We start from the raw sequence: 17,499 nt of genomic DNA, 5'->3' as shown, positions 1-17,499 counted from the left end.
AGAAAGAGGATAATCTGTACTGCCCAAATATGTATTTTCTCCTTCTTCTCCTGAAGAAAAGTTGGTGCAATTTAGATGCACGAATTTAAGGAACCCAGAGGCAACTTTAATTTCTGTGACTGTCACACAGCACATTTCCCCAGGATATGCTGATCCTGCCTCTGGGAACGGGGCTGTGGTGTTGATATTCAGCTTCCCAGCAGAGCAGGACACACCAGGTGGGGGCAGATGCCAGACCCACCTTGGGCAGGTCACAATGCAGGACCCACTCAGGCTCCCCTGAGTCCTGGGCAGCACCTGGAAAAGTGGCTGCTGTGTTTTTCTCTACTGATAAATGCCACCAAGGAGCAGCCTGTGCTGGTCTCCAAGAGCCTCACCCCAAGTGTGGCTCCCACTGAAGAACAGAGAAGTGACCTCGTGGTTTGTTAAAGCCAGGATCCTGCTCACAGCAGCACCAGCCCCGTGTGAACCTCTGCACCCACAGCAACCTGGACCAAGCCCCTCAAAAACTTCTTCTTGATCCTAGAGACGTGTTGGAGCAACACATCCTACCTGCAGGCAGTCAGCTCATCTCGGGATCTGTCTGGGTCACTGTGACCCCCAGATTGTTCAAAGTCTCTTTTCCCAGCCTGGTGCTTGAAGAAGCAGTCAGGGCTCTTCATTTCTGGGTCTCAAGGTTGTTCATTGTTCCTTATCTATAAAATTCTTTCTCCTGCCCTGCCCAGGTCCATCCAGCAGGACAGTTCCAGGCACTCTGCCTGCCCCCAGGGCACTGTTATGGCTTTATACTAAAAACTACATGTGCAATGTTTACAATTGCTTTCCAATACCTGTCACCTGTGTTAGACAGTGAGCTTCTACTCTAAACCAATCTGTAAGTGCCTACATCACAGCAGAAGATGGAGGCCAAGAAGAAGGAGAAAGGCTGGACATGCCCAGTTCCCTCCATCTTGCCTCCTGAACCCCCATACCAGAAACCCCCAAAATCTATTTTTCCACCCCGTGATAACTTCACTATCATTCTACCTAAACTGTTGTGGCTTGCTGATCTTCATCTAAGGTTGGTAATTTGCTCCACGGGTCACAATCAAACCCACAGGTGTTCTGGGCTCTGTGCCAGGGTCTCTGAGCCCCCTGGCAGGGTCCTGGCCATCCTGGACAGCCAGAGGGATGCTCTGGGTTCCCACAAGCTCATTCCTCTCTGGGCTCAGGTTCCTGAAGGAGTTTGGTTTGTGTTCTGTTCACTGTGAGCAGGTCAGAGCTCCCAGCAGAGCCCTGCCCTCACACAGACCCCTCTGCATTGCCCAGGGCACCATTTCCTTTGCCTCAGTCTTGGCTTTGCCTTTCCCAGGAAGGTGATTTTGGAGGGCCAGCTGTGTCCAAGGTGCTGTCCTGGTGCAATGCAAACCATGGCAGCAGCATTTGCTGCCTTTAATCCCTTCCATCCCTCCTTGGGGCTGCCTGTGTCATCCATCTGCATTTAATCCAGGCTTTGGCTTCCAGGGCTGACTAAAACCTTTCACTCTCTGCCCTGGCTCCAAGGATGGGCAAAGGAAGAGGCTGCTCCAGCAGAGCTTTGCCTAAGTCCTGCCCAGTCTGCTGAAAATCAGCTTGCCTGAGGAGCTCTGCCTGGCCCTGGGACACAGGGACTTAGCATCCTCAGAAAGTCACATCTGCCAAATCTCCCAGACTTCTGCCCTGATTTTCACATACCCTGCACTGCAAGAAAGCAGTAGAACTGAAAGACCAAAACAGCACACCAGAGTATGGAAGAAAAATTGAAGTGGGAGAGAAGAAAAGAAGCAGCAGGAGAGTGGGTTAATAAAATACATTTAAAACAAAGAAAGCTTTCATCCCTCTTATTCACTTGGGCTGTATGGGGCCTATAGGACAGACATGGGTGCAGACACACCAGCACTGTCCTGCTCACAGGGGAAGGCAGGAGGATTCTGGACAGAAGGAGGAATAAGACACCAGCAGGCTCTGTGGTTAGGATATATTCTGGGATATGTTCTGTGCTGGGATCACTGGTCCAGCCCTGACAGGATGAAGATGAGACACAATCCAGCCATGGCAAAGGACGCTTCTCCCACTGAACTGCACCGTGGAACACAGGATTGGCAGGTGAGATTTCTGAGAGAGATGGGACTTCAAAATCCTTGTTAAAAAGTTTTAAAAATCACTTTACTTGTAAGACAAAACAAGCAGGGAGTGCCCCTGGCCTGCCTGAGACCAAAGCCATGGAAAGCTGGATTTAACACAGGATTCCTTTTCATGGAGCCTCTCTGTGCAAAGAGCCAGCCCAGGCAGACACTGCACCTCAGAGCAGCACAGCCAACAAAGCAATTCCTCCTTGCCCAGAACGTGCTGAAGGACCAGACTGCAGCTGCAATCTGGAGTTAAAACCCTGGCATCACCCATTTTCTCAGGCCAAATGCTGTAAACAAAGCTGAGGATGTTTAAACACGGCAGTTTTGGGTGTCACTGGGATGGGGCTGGGCTCAGGTCGGGGGAAAGGCTCCTTTCAGTGCTCCCATGAGACTGAACAGCATTTGAACAGGTTTAAATCCCATTCAGAGAATTTCATTCTATACACTGTATTTCTTCTGAAGGTAGAATATAGACAGGGGGAAAGCTGTGACCATCTCTGCTGCTCTGCTGAGAATCCCCAAAGAGAATTTGCCAAAAACTGAGTATCAGCTGTGCCTCTCCCATGCACATTATTAAACAGGGGATTTGTGCTCAGATTTAATACATGCTGGCTTCCAATATTCCAAGCACATCTGACTTTTTGGGAGGTTTTCCAAATGGAAACCTGATCCTTTCCTTTAAATTGTGCAGAATATTAACAAATACATTCTTAATTATGAAGACTTAATGTTCAACATTCCCAAGCATCACAGAATTTTCTCTAAGGTAAGCTGGTGACTCCCACCAGAACCTATTGCAAGGAGTTGAAAAACCTGTACCTATATATAATTACAAATGGGTGTAAAATGAAGAGTTACTGTGGGGTTTTATTTTTGCCTATTAGGTGTTGATGTTCTTTGTTTTATACGCACAGTTCTTTATATAAAGCATGTAATGAAAATATTTATCAAATATAGAAAAAATGTATAAATATTGCAACTGTGCTACCAAATTGAGCAGAGCACAGGGAGACAGAAGTATCACCTGAGCAAAGAGCAGACAGGCTTCCTGTCTTTGCTCTGTGGGACTCTGCAAGCAATTCTGCTCTTCCAACCACTCCCCATCTCCCCATAGTCTGTGCATTTCCCTCACTGTGGAGATTTTCTCACTTTGGAGATTTTCACTGCACTTCCAGCTTTTGACTTAATATTGTTTTGCCAAAAACATCCTTGGAGGGGGAAGAGCAGTGCCTGTGTGCTGACCAGAGTTCATCAGAGCCAATGCTAATTAGCTGCTGATTTCATCAGCCTTTGGTCTCAGAAATGCATCGTTTTCCAGAAAGTGTTTGAAAACACCTTCTATTAATTACATAGTAAAATGATGTAATTTAGTAAAATGATGTAATTTAACAGGATTACTTATACTGCAGACTCTTTGACAGAAATTTTTTTCCACAACATGAACTTGCAAAGAGACCCTTTGATTCTGTCTGAATTTTGACCGAATTCAAAACACATTCAAATAATGACAGCAATTAGTGTTCATCTTTTACTACACATGTATCCCATGGAGTCACAGCATTGCATGAAAGAGCTGAGTGCTCGACCAGGTGGGCACACAGAGCTCTGCCAGGCAGGGCTGAGCTGCTCTCTGGGACAATTCGTGGTTTCAGCTCCTCTCGTTGCTGGTGGGATCTAAAGGTTCCTATGGACAGCATGGCTGGGACAGAAATCATCTCCAGGCACTCTGTCCCATGGCTGGGACACAAATGCTCCTCCATGTCACTGTGTTGATGGCAGGGACACAAATCATCTTCCCCAGCCACTGTGTCCCATGGAAGGGACACAAATCATCTTCCCCACCTGAGCTGAGCTGCTGCCTCTCCTCCCAGCACAGCAATGGGGACGCCTCCCTGTCCCACTGCCAAAACCAGAGCTGCCTCTGAGCACCCCCAGTGTGACACTGCTCAGGACTGTGCAGAATTGACCCCAGCAGAATGAACTGTGCAGAATTGGCCCCAGCCTGGTGAAGTTCACCCAAACGCACCCCTGGGGAGCCTGGACCCAAAGCCCCCCAAGCCCTGGGGGTTTCACAGGGGGCACAGGGGATGCTGCCCATGCTGGGGGGCACTGGTGCCTCCTGGCACCTTCACACGTTCAGGGGACCCTGCTGAAGGTGTCCCTTGGCAGACACAGGAGCCTGAGCCTGACGTGCAGCACCCACAGCTCCAGGCTCGTGTCCCCCCTTGCTGCTGCCCCTGCCCCAGAGCAGCCCCTCCCTGGGGTTGAGCCCACAGAGGAGCTTCCCAAGGCATTTCCCACAGCCCAGCTGCACAGGATGGGGATTTGGGAAATGCTCCCCTCCTGGTTGGTTTCCCTGCCCATAACACGAGCATTTGCTGTTTGGGTATTCCAAAGGAGCACACAGGGAAAGCAGGAGCTCTGTCTTGCCCAAGTTAAGGGCAGCTGGTTCCTGCCCAGAGCTGTGCTCAGCCCTGCTGATCCCTGAGAAATGGCCCTGCCTGCCCACGGGCTGCTGCCTCAACACAGAGCACCTATTTATTCCTGCTGCCATCCACCTAGCTGTCCAGTTATCTTCCTTTGTTTCATATGTTTAATTTTAAACCTAATGTCAAAACTCTGAGTATAAAATGAAATACATTTTTGTTTAAAATACTCTGGGCAATTTTTATAGAACATCCTTTTGAAAAAAAAAAAAGTGCAGAGATCAATTTTTTTAAGTCCATCCCGCAGGCACCATCATTTAATTATGAGTGAGACATAAATTATGCATTTACACATTGTTGCATTTTCTATAAAATGGTGTGGAGATTTTTTTTTGTAGTTTTTGGAACTCTCTCTTTCTTCCTAGAGGCACTTTGGAGGGAAAAAAAAAACTGCCAAAGGCTATACATTGATGAAAAAAATTAGCATTTATCAGTATAACACCATTATGAGGCCAGCATGGCACTAACATACACAAAATCTAAATGTATTTTTCTGCTTAGACTTAGGAAAACCTGAAAGACTGTGATCTCACCAGGCAGAAAAATATTTCCTCGCAGTCTAAGCACCGAAAGTAATTGGGCAGAAGCAAATAATGTGCATACAATTGAAGAAGGCAGAGTGCAAAGGCAGCCCGGACCGGCAGGAGCAGGAGGGGCAGCTCGCTCGTTACCTGCACGGAGTTGAGCCGGCAGTATCCGTTCAAGGGAAACCTGATAACGTGGGTGGGGTCCTGGTTCCAGCCCGCGTTCACCGAGTTGCACATGACATCCCCCGTCTCCGGGAAGATCTCCTCTATCAAAGCCTTCTCCCCGCTCAGTGCAATCCTCTCCCCCAGATCCGGAGTCACTCTCACAACCAAGCAGTCACAAGGCTGGAAGTGTTTCCTTTGTTCTTTCTCTTGTTTCCACCGCTCAAGTTCCTTAATCATTGGCTGCAGCTGGTAATACTTTGCTTCTTCATATAAAAGATTAAAGTCCTGGGAAAAAAAAAAAAAGAAAAGAGAGAGGGAGAGAGAGAAACTAGAAATGCTTATAGTTCTCTTTTAAAAATGAGTATTGTTCCTGTTTGACCTACTTAGGCTTCTGTATTGTCAGCAAGAGAGCAAAGGCAACAGGTACCCACGCACTCACACCTCCACAGAAACCTCACCGTGCTGGTGTTCCATCCTTTGGGCTGGCTGAGGGGTTCCCCTGGCACTGAATTATCCTTTCATTCATTATCCCACAAGCCCAATGCCAGAAGGCTTCACTCGTGGGTTAAGAAATCAAAACAGCTGCTTGCAATAAACAAAGCTCGCAGCCCTGCTCCTCACCCACGGCTCGGACACTCCTGATCCCGCAGCTGTGCTGGGAGATGGAGATGTCAGTTCAGCTCCACTTCCCACCTGCCTTGCTGAGGCTGGAATTCAGCTCCAGCAGCTGAGCTGCTGCCTGCCATTGATGACTATTCATATATTTCAATGCACTTTGAGACTGGTAGATCCCAGGGAGGAGCTGACCGTGGCTGGGAGCTCAGCTGTGTGCTCCAAGGGCTGAGCAGAAGCAGCTCTTCCCTGCCATTTGTCCATCACTTCACTGGGTTCTGGGCAATTCCAATTCCCAATCTGATCCAATTCCCAGCTCAGTGATTGCTTCATCAGATTCTGGCAGATTTTCCCACCTCAGCTGAAATGTGGAGCCAAAGGGAGCGAGCCCCCAGCCCAGCCTGCCCAGGAGGAGAGGGACAAGGACTTTGCTCCCCCAGCCTCCCAGGGCAAGAGGAGCAGCTGAGGAGGAGCTCAGCTCCTCCCTGCAGGGACCTGGCTGTGCTCTCCCTGCTCTGCACCCCTTTGCACCCTCAAATGCTGCCCCACAGCTGCCCCTGTGCGCTCTGCTGGAGGCCAACACCTGGACAAAGGCCAGTTCCACACCAGTGACATGAAAAGTAAAATGAAAGGAAAAATCAAGACTGAAATGGCTGAAATCATTTGGTCTGGAGAGAATGACATGACAAGAAGCAGCCAGGAAATGGGCACCAGAAGCACATGAGAGGTAACGGGTGTGCTGTGCCCCAGGACTGGGGAGGAGAGGAATCAAAGGCCAATGGAGATGCAGCACAAAAAGGTGCAACTCCACACACTGGTTAGGAATTAACCTGTAAAATCTCCTGCTGCAGGGTATTCCTGAACCAAAGCAGTTATCTCTGCTCAAATTTGGCACCACAGACCCACCGGTAGTGGAGGTGCTGCTTCACCCCAGGGCTGCTGCAGCCCGGGGACACATGAATATTCACAGTGACAGGGCAAGGTGATCACTCACAAAAGGGACATCCAATCCTTTCCACCGCTTTGATGTCTGCTGAGGTGGGGACAATGTGCACACAGCCAAGGCAGAAAAAAGGACTGCAGGATGAGAGGAGCAGGGAGGAAGAGGGATAAGAGGGAGTGGGAAGAAATGAGGGCAACAAACACTCTCACGGGACAGCTTGAAGATGGAAAACACAGAAGATTAAAGAAGAAATCATGCAGAGAGCATGCTGCAAACAACCCAGAGCCAGTGCTGGGAGCAGGCCAGGCAAAGAGCTGTGGAGGCTGCCTGGGCTCAGGTAACACAGCACAGCCCCCGAGCCCTGTGCTCACATCCTCACCCTGCCCAGCTCTCTCTGCTGAGCCATCACTGCTTTTCTCTGCCCACCAGTGATGCTCCCTCAGTGCTGAGCAGGGATCAGTTTAAACCTACAGGGATTAGCTGCCTAAATTAAAAAAAAAATTCTGAAACCTCTGTGCAGGACACTGAATGAGCACAGTTTTACCACCTGCCTGTGTGCAGTACAGAGGTGTGTGCACTGGCTGCCAAACTCTCCCTTGGAATCTGCTGGAGCCATGGATTGCTTTTCCAAGCAAGGGAACATGCAGTGCTAAGGGAAAATGGAATGGTGTAGAGTGAACAGGAGCACCCAGCACTTTCTAAGGCAATGGAAAGTCATCTGCGGCTTTCAGCAGGTCCTGAAAAACCAGTTTTAGAGTGTCTGGGTTCATGGACACTATAAAATAAGGTATTATTTGTAGAATCAATCAAGTGAATATGTGCTAAGAAAACTCATCAGTAAAACCTGGAGGAGATGTACAGTGACAGAAAGAACAGCCCCTCATTGCTGAGAGCAGAGAGTGGCACAGGGCTCCTGAGGTGGATGCAAAGCCCATCCCAGTACAGAGGCTCTGGCTGCCTCCCCTGGCCTGGCAGGGTCCTGAATCAAGGACTTCCATGGTCCTGCAGCCCCAGGCCAGCGCAGCAATGCCACAAACCAAGCAAAGCCCAGATCACAGCAGCCCAGCTCCCCCACAGCCAGCTCAGCCCACCCCACCACTGCAGCTCTGCAGGGACCCTTGCTGGCTGGCATCTGCCCTAAAATGAACAGCATAAACTGCACATCCTGGTACCATTTTGTGAGAAGGAAACCTGCTTTCAGATGGAACAGCTCTTCCACTGCCGCCCCCAGAATGAGAGAGCCACACTCCAGGGGCTGTGTGGGAACCAGGGCAGGGCTGAGCATCATGTGCTGAGTTTGGGTTGGTCTCTAAGGTCAGGCTCTCCTGCCCCTGCCTGCTCCACACTGGGGTCCAGCACAGATCTGGGAAGGGCTGAGCACCTGCAGAAGGGCCCTGCCACAGCCCCTGGGGACTGAGGGGTGCTGCTGCTGCCAGGAGCTGATGCCAGGGAATGGGCACCACTGCCAGGCAGGGCCAGAAAGGGGAACTGGTTGTGCTGTGGCACAGTAACACATGGAGGGGATAAAAAAAAGTGTCTTCTGTAGCAAGAGAAATCCAGTGGCAGTGCAGGGAAGGGACACCAGGGACACCTCGTGTGACTCCCCTGCACTGCTGCCCACAGCCACCAGCAGCAAACACTGCCCCTGCTCCTCTGATGGGACATTGGCCTTCCTGCAGGGAAGGACTGGGCCATCCTGAGGCAATCTGTGTGTTTAGGCAGGGAGGAGCGTTTCACAGAGCCAGGAATACACAGTGAGTGGCTCACAGCATGGGGGTCAGGTTCTCTGGATCCTGTGCCTGGACAGGGTCATGGGCTCTGCACACCAAGCCCAGAATCTTTTCCCTCAGGTTTGACACCTTGTTCAGAATTCTGTCTATGACCAGCCTGGCAGAGCCCAGCTCTGGCCTGTCTGCACTGGGTGTTTGGGATGCCCAGGTAATCCTGGCACAGGTACTGCCACCCTTGCACTGCAGACATCAAACCCCACCCTGAAGATTTACTTGAGTTTAATATGAAATGTGAATGAAAGAATGAAACCCACAGAGCCCTCAGCAGGGAGGTGCCACAGGAACTGCAGGAGAAGATTTCCATGCTGTTGGTTTCAGTAGTCACCAAAGGCAGATGCAGACATGGCCCCATCCAGGACAGGCACAGGCAGGGAGCAGCCAAGGGCACAGGGGGACACTGGACCCAGCCCAGAGCACACTCTGTGCCACAGCAGCACAGGGACACCTCAGCCTCTCCGGGGCAGTGCTGCTGAGAGCAGGCAGCACTCACAGCAGATGCTGTACAGTACCAGGATTCCTTGTCCTGCAGGACCAAAGCATCTCCCATTTCCTACAGGCATCATTTCCCTGTGTTCCAGCTCCCCAAGAGCAGCACCAGAGCCCAGCACTGTGACACACAGTGCAGCTGCTTCTGTTTAGGAACACATTTTCCTCTGGAGGAGATTCCCACACCAATGCAGTCACGAGCAGGGTGCTCTCTGATAGACTGAAAGGGGACATAGACAGTCCAGCCTTTAACTTTTCTGTAAAGTGCCACAAAAGCCTTGAACCCCATGAACCCCTGTGGCTGTGCAGGAATGAGTGGGAAGCTCTGCCAGGCCACTGGAGGAACAGAGCAGACAGGCAGGGATGCACAGAGCCCTTCCCCAGCCACAGCTCCTGGCCTGTGTGCAGATTCCATGGGAAACACTGACAGACCTCTCAAAGATGCAAAAAGCCTTTTGCCTTTCACAAAACAATGCTCTGCTTTTTGTTCAGTAGAAAAGCTTTTTCTGTGGTGGGTTTCAAGTGGGCTGGATTCTGGCAGTGACCTGGGACAGGGGTGGCATCTTCACATCTGGCTGTGACTCCAGGCCAGCAGTGCTGCTGCTCCATGCTCCAGATGTGCCCCCAGCACAGGCACCAGCACAGGCTGAGCCCTTGTGTCCCACAGAGCTGCTGCTGCTCCCTCCGTGCCAAACACACCCTCTGTTTTTGTACCTAATGCTGACTCCTGAGCAGGCTGAAATGGCCCTTCCTGTCCATTTTTCACTTGTTATTCTTTATTACATGAAACAACAAACTGTCATCCTAGCTCAATGTTTCTCTTGTATTTTTAGTGCTGTGAAGATCTGACTGCTGGCTATGAAAGAAAGTTGCTCACTTGTACACTGACAACTATTTCCTGAGGTCAGTTTGGGACACTTCAGATGCAAGCACACAAATTTGTAACTGTATTAATAAACTGGAGTGGTGGCCCTGTCATTCTGGGGCTACAGGTGATTTCTGTGATCCACACAGAACTCAGCTGTCCAGTGCCTTTGTGCTCCTCCCTCTCTGACAGGAGTTGCAATATTCACATTACCTGTGCCTGTGTGTTGCTACAATATTCACATTGCAGCATCTGTGTGTTACAATATTCACATTGCCTGTTGTCCGTGTGTTACAATACTCACACTGCCTGTGTGTCACAATATTCACATTGCCTGTGCCTGTGTGTCACAATATTCACATTGCCTGTGCCTGTTACAATATTCACATTGCCTGTGACTGTTACAATATTCACACTGCCTGTGTCTGTGTGTTACAATATTCACACTGCCTGTTGTCTGTATGTTACAATACTCACACTGCCTGTGTCTGTTACAATATTCACATTGTTTGTGTCTGTGTGTTACAATATTCACATTGTCTGTGTGTTACAATACTCACACTACCTGTGTCTGTGTGTTACAATATTCACAATGCCTGTTGTCTGTGTGTTACAGTACTCACACTGCCTGTGTCTGTTACAATACTCACATTGATTGTGCCTGTTACAATATTCACATTGACTGTGCCTGTTACAATATTCACACTGCCTGTGTGCGTGTTACAATATTCACACTGCCTGTGTGTTACAATACTCACATTGCCTGTGTCTGTGTGTTACAATATTCACACTGTCTGCGCCTGTTACAATATTCACATTGCCGGTGTCTGTGTTACAATACTCACATTGCCTGTGCCTGTGTGTTACAATATTCACATTGCCTGTGTCTGTGTTACAATATTCACATTGCAGTGTCTGTTACAATACTCACATTGCCTGTGCCTGCTCCAATAGTCACACTGTCTGTGTGTTACAATACTCACATTTTCTGTGTCTGTGTGTGTCTGATGCTCTCAGAGCAGGAGTGAGTCTCAAACAAGGCTCACAGCAGCTCCTGTTCTGTGTGCCCTTGGGCAGTGAAGGGGACAGTCCTGGGAGCCCCTGTGATGCCAGTGGGGCTCAGGGAAGGCAGATTGGGAAAATCACAGCAACCATAGCAGTGCTACCTTCAGCAGGAACACTTTCAAGTTCTGTCTTAGTAGTAGCTGCAAGTGTAATTAATATTCACTGTAAACACACCATCAGACTTGATAATAAAGAATCACTAGCCTTGGAACACACACCCCACTTTCTCTGCATTTCAGTGTTAACTTCGTCTGAAAACAACACTGAAATAGCAAACACAATAATGCTGGTGTGGTACTAACATTCCAAACTTTCCAAAATAACCATCTGAGCAGCAATTCAAGTTGAAAAGCAACTTGGCTAAACCTTGAGGCTAATAAACTGCTTGATTAAATTAAGGGGTAAAAACTAATAAATATTCAAAACACTTGATAGTGCTTTGTTTGACATAAAGAACATTTAATGCAAGTCTCACTGGAAAAGCTGTCAGGTTTTATACCTTAAATAGACTTTTGCATTTAGAAACACCAAGTGATTCCATTTGCTGCCTTTGATTATTGTCTTCTGTCACTTTAATCATGCTGGCAAAATTACACGATTTCTGTGAAGTTAAATCCGTTTACAGTGCAGTTTTAATACAGCTTTACAGAGCATTCATTCTTCTATGCATTTTGATTTAGTTACTCCCCACCTAGCAAGGCTTTGCTTTGTTCCTGAGCCCTCATTAGCCTGGGGTTTGCTGTGAGCTCTCCCAGGGAGGAGCTGAGGTGCAGGGGATGGGGAGCAGGGGCTGAGCAGGCACAGCCCCCCAGCCCTGCCAGGCTCGTGCACACACAAACCTGGGCACCCTCTGCCCTCCAGGCTCCAGCCAAACCTGCTGCTTCTGGGACTGAGTCTCTATGGAATCTGGATATTGGTCAAGGCCATGGTCAGCTCAAAACACTTCTCTCTTCTCTCCTACCATCTCTTCACAGAGTCACAGAATGACCAGGTTGGAAGAGACCTTCAAGATGAGGAGTCCAACCCAGCCCCAACAGCTCAGCTGAACCCTGGCACCCAGTGCCACATCCAGGCTTTGTTAAACACACCCAGGGATGGGAACTCCACCACCTCCCTGGGCAGAGCATTCCAGAACTTTATCACTCTTTCCATGAAAAACTTTTTCCTAATATCCAGCCTGTATTTCCCTTGGCACAGCTTGAGGCTGTGTGCTCTGGTTCTGTCAGTGCTGCTGGAGAAAGAGCCCAGCCCCAGCTGAGCACAGGCACCTTTCAGGAGCTGTACAGAGTGATGAGGGCACCCCTGAGTCTCCTTTTCTCCAGGCTGAGCACCCCCAGCTCCCTCAGGGGTTCCTCACAGGGTTTGTGTTCCAGCCCCTCTCCAGCCTCGTTGTCTCCTCTGGAGACACTCAAACATCCCAAGGTCCTTCCCAAACTCAGGGGCCAGACTGGACACAGCACTCAGGGTGTGCCCTCACCTCACACTGTCCCATTGGGCTGTCCAAAACACAGCTGTTCTGTGCCTCTCCCACCTCTCCATCCACCCTTCCCTGCACCCATCCTACAGCCCCAGCACTGCTCTGCTCTTTAGCTCCCCCACCACACAGGTTTGAGGTTTTCCCTCATTTCTCTGCAGTTTTCTCCCCCCAGCCCAAGCAGGAACACCCAGTGCTCAGGGCAGCCCCTCTGGGCTGGAGGTCCAACCAGGGCTGCCAGAACCTGTCCCTGCAGGTTGTGATGTGCTGCAGATGTGACTGCAGACCCTCCCACGGGGTCAGACAGGATTGTCTTCCTGCCTCAGGTGAGGATGGCTGAGCTGGCGGCACCAGGAGCAGCTCTGCTCCAAAGCAGGAGCCAGCACCAGCACTCTGGATTTACTCAGTCACAGCTCACCAAGGGATCCTGTGCCCAGCCAGTACAACAAAGTGAAATGGCACTTCAGAGAAAGGAGGAATTTTCCTTCCCAGCAATGCTCTGCATCCTCTAACTGAGCAGATCCCCATCTGCCATCCCAATTTATTCATCACTTCATCCTGGAATAAGTGCTTCTGTTGAATCTTGTCACCTACAGTTTGGACACTTTTCTAATTTTAATACATCAGGGTGGCAATGTTGGAAGTTTTTTAAGTGCAATGGGACAGTGTTCACAGGGGTCTGAGGATGAGATAAGAGACCAGGATCTGACTCCATGTTTCAGAAGGCTTGATTTATTATTTTATGATGTATGTTACATTAAAACTATACTAAAAGAATAGAAGAAAGGATTTCATCAGAAGGCTAGCTAAGAATAGAATAGGAAAGAATGATAACAAAGGCTCTGTCCTGGACTCTCTGTCCAAGTCAGCTGGCCGTGATTGGCCATTAATTAGAAACAACCCCATGAGACCAATCACAGATGCACCTGTTGCATTCCACAGCAGCAGATAACCATTGCTCACATTTTGTTCCTGAGGTCTCCCAGCTTCTCAGAAGGAAAAATCCAAAGGAAAGGATTTTTCATAAAGGATGTCTATGACAGTGCAAAGCCACACAAACCAGGCCAAAAGGAGAGCATTTAAACAAAAATCAGGGTCTGCAGAGAAACAACCAGCACCATGGCTTCACGTAAAGCATGTCCTGCTCCTTAAAAAGCCCTCAGTCAATTCCAGCTCCCAAGAATATTTTGACATTAACTGTGAGCTGATTAATTCCTAAAATCAACCTATCTGCAGTGGTTATGTCTAACACAAATCCTCATGGGCTTGTTTAAGGGTTTCTTTTTTATACCAACAAGAAAAAGATTCACACAGTTCAAGTCCTCTACGTATCAAATTTGAAACATTTCTTTGAAACAGATCCTGAGCGTTAAACCCTGCTAAGTGCAAGTTGCTGATGTTGCTTCTTAATTGTTGTTATACCCTGATAAATAAGCTAAAAATGTGAGAAAATACAATTAGTTTAGAAAAACTGATTTAGCTATAAGCTTCATCGTTTAACTTTTCTCTGTATCCATGACAACCACTGGTCCATTTATTAAATAATAGCATCCCTGGTGTAATACACAAGTACTAAAAATCCTAACAAATAAACAGCAACATTTAGTTAAGTGTGTTTAGGTCAAGCATACAAACCAACCTGCCCCAAAACAAATGACAGAACGGGAGGAAAAAACAGATTGCAGACTCTAGCTTTCCTTACCTTAAAGTCATCTGGGAGCAGTAGCTTAGATGTCCTTAGGAAGCTTAATATATATCTGAAAATCTCCCCATCTCGATCAATGAAATAATGCTGCTTTAAACTGTCCAGGACAATGGGCTCTGTGCCATTAAACAGACGACTTATTCTGGAAAAAAAGAGAAGAGAAAAAGAAATGGGCAAAAGAGACAAAATCTCATCACACCCTCGGGGCTTCACAACAACCAATTTAGGTGCATCAATTCAAGGTGCATAAGGTAATGCAGGGTGTTAATTTGGGGACAAACACGTGCAGGAGGGCAGGAGCCCTGGCTGGGGGCACTGAGGGGCTGCCCTGGCACCGACCAGGCTCTGCTGCCCAGCCAGGCACGGCCATGGACACAGCTGGAAAACACCTGGAATGCTCACCCAGAGGGAACCTGGGGAGAATCACCCACAGCTGGAATGCTCAGCCCACAGCTGGAGTGTTCACCCCACAGCTGGAGTGTTCACCCCACAGCTGGAATGCTCACCCCAGAGGTAGAGATCTCCAGAAGAGAACACGAGTCCCTGGCTGTGACACATCCCTGCCCTCCATGTCCTGCTCCAAGTGGCTGCTCCAGGGATGGGTTCCTGACCACGAGCTGGCCTCCAGCCTGGCTGGCATTTGATCAAACACCCTCCAAGCCCTTCTGTTCTGGAGGAGAGGCTGCCCAGGCACTGGGATGGGCTGGATGGAGCGGTCAGTTGCCCATCCAATGCACAAAACAGACACCAATGGCCCGTGCAGCCCCACAGTGTCACCAGCATCACTGATGGGGATGAGCCTGGTGGGGGGAGAGCACCCTGGCAAATCTTTTGTGAGGGAAAAAAACAGGAGCAAGGCCTGTGAGACCGGAGATCAGCTGATTATGGGACCAAAGGACACATCAGCCACAGCACTCCAGGTTTTTCCAGAGCCTGCTCCATGGAGAGCAAACCAGCATCTGCCTGGCTGCTGCTCCTCCAGGCTCTCCCCTTCCCTCCCAAGGCTTTGTCTTCCCATGAGAAATAACCCAGCTGAATATATGTTCTTGAAAGGGAAAACGCAGGAGACAGACAGCAACGACCTATTAAGTAATTGAGTCCATCTCTGTGACAGGGCAGCATTGTTCCCCACTGCACAGTGGCTCATCTTTCACAGTCCAGCCTTAAATAATCCTGCCAGGAGGACTCCTCCATTTCCCAGGGAGGCCATCCCACAGCTGGCTGCATTTCACTGTCAGCCAGCCCTTCCAAACACCCAGGGGAGCTGGGACCAGGGCAGGGCTCCCCCCTTCCCTGCAAAACAAGCTATCAAACCCTGCTGCAGGTCATGCCCACACTGCTGCAGCCCAGCCTGGCTGCCCCCTGCTCCCAGCCCCAGCCCAAGCTCCAGCCCAGCTCAGGAGTGACCCCAGTGCCCACCCAGGGGCTGGGAAGGGGCAGGTTTGCAGGTTTGCTGCCCCACTGCTGCTTCTACCCGTGCCCTGGCCCTGGCCCACAGCTGCACCTTGCTCTGACCTTCTAACCTGCTAATATGGCTGTAAATTTATTAATGCGCCATCTGTATCTAAATAAAATGTGGAAATAATAACTAAAGCTGGACTTGGTAAGTCTCCACTGAATTTTGCTGCAAAACCTTTCTGCAGGTTTTGCTGCCTGCTCTCATGCCAGCATCCAGCTAGTCTGGGTTACTTGTGAGAATAACCAAGTGCTCTCCTAAACCCCAATGATAACATTTACTGTTTTCTCCAACCTCCAGCGTTCCTACAGTATCAGAGAATGCCATCCAGTTCACCTGGCAACATTTCATTCATATAATCCCAAGGTTCAGTAAGACTCCTGTAATCCACTGGGTTATTTTTTGTTGTTATTTTAGGGCCATTTGCCCAAGACAGTTGAACACACTGCTCTGTACAGCCTCACACTCTACTCCAGGACCCAGACAGTTAATTTATTTCCTTTGGCACTGGGCTGTGCTGGGATACACTGAAAGCAGAGGAAGCACTGATATCTTAGGGTTCAGTACATGCATTTACTGAGTCAATCTGCATGGCTATTGGAAGTTTTGAGATCTTGCATGTGAGCAAGCTGAGCTGTGGCTGCAGCATGCTCCCCTGTGCTGCCCTTTCTCTGGAGGCTGCAGAGGCAAAGCTGCTCTGCATGGGCACAGGGAAGGCTTGCCAACAACTACAGGGTGCACAGAAGACAGGGTACAACATTTTAATGGGCCGCTCTTTAATGCAGTAAAGCATTTTTTTGGTAATGAAAACAAAACATGAATTTTGAGGCTCCACTTTGTGGAGTGCCCTGAGCTGTATTTCTTCACCAGCAAAATTACTGCTGGGGAAAGAAACTCACAGAGTGTTGAAAGACTTAACTGCCACCCCAAAATCAGAGTGATGAATAGTTTAAGGATTTATTTGACATTTTAGGGGGATGCTACGTTCCAAGAACCAACTTCAGTGCAGCGTGTTGTAATGCTGCATGTGGAAAGAGCTCCTTCTCCTCCCATCTCACAGCTCAAACCACACCTGGAAAAGTCCTTTGGGAAATGCAATGCTGGGAGAGCACAAATGAACTCAAATGGACAGTTCCTGACAGGATTCCTGTCCCTGTGTGAGGCTGTGGGAAGGAGCACAGTGACCAGGAGCAGCTCCATGCTCTGCACAGGGACACAGAGCTCTCCGTGGATGGGTCAGTGGTGCCAGAACAAAATGAGGAGCAAAATGCACTCAGGCTGTCAGAGCTGGCAGGTCAGCAAGAGCAGGGGGACAGGAAGGGTTTGCCCTGTCCAGATGTGCTGATGATCACTCAGAAACAAGGCACAGCCTGGCTGGCAGCCTCAGGAGCTGCTCCCTCCAGGGACCCATTTGCTGTGAGTTTAAACCCATGGGGAGCTGCTGCAGCTCAGACTGGGCACCCATCACCCTGAAAATGTTGTTTTTAGGGGTGGTCATGGCAACCAGCACTGTACTGGTGGACAAATTAGCACTTTGAGGAGGTCCCTGCCTATGGCACACAGGAATGTACTGCCAGTGTGCCTGTGAGGAGGCACGGGGAGGGGAGAAAAGGCAAAGGAGCTGCACTGGGATGTGCAGCAAGGGCGAGTCTGAACAATGAACATCCCTCAGCACCCTCACCTTCTGCAAGAGATGCTTCACTTTCTCATTTAGCAGCACTTGTATCATCTGTGTCCAACACGGAATTTCCACACAGGGAGCAGCAGACTGAGGC

The 17,499-nt window shown here is 49.4% G+C and overlaps 1 protein-coding gene across 3 annotated transcripts in view; it reads right to left on the bottom strand.

Moving 5' to 3' along the window:
- The window catches only part of KCTD15 (potassium channel tetramerization domain containing 15), a 48,751-nt gene that overhangs the window by 3,854 nt on the left and 27,398 nt on the right, over window positions 1–17,499 (bottom strand). For 2 of the 3 annotated variants that reach the window (XM_064723567.1, XM_064723565.1), the window contains exons 3-4: window positions 14,266–14,410; window positions 4,961–5,613 (exon numbers count right to left, since the gene is read on the bottom strand). In XM_064723567.1, the coding sequence (XP_064579637.1) occupies window positions 5,140–5,613; window positions 14,266–14,410 (619 nt within the window). In that variant the 3' untranslated portion in view covers window positions 4,961–5,139. Of the gene's footprint in view, window positions 1–4,960; window positions 5,614–14,265; window positions 14,411–17,499 lie in introns of those variants that run through there. The other variant, XM_064723566.1, reaches the window with a different exon arrangement.

The sequence above is a fragment of the Zonotrichia leucophrys genome, chromosome 11 (genome assembly GCF_028769735.1).
Source record: "Zonotrichia leucophrys gambelii isolate GWCS_2022_RI chromosome 11, RI_Zleu_2.0, whole genome shotgun sequence".
Lineage (NCBI taxonomy): Eukaryota > Metazoa > Chordata > Aves > Passeriformes > Passerellidae > Zonotrichia > Zonotrichia leucophrys.
The sequence above is the reverse complement of the archived record's forward strand: the minus strand, read 5'-3'. Positions and strand labels throughout refer to the sequence as shown.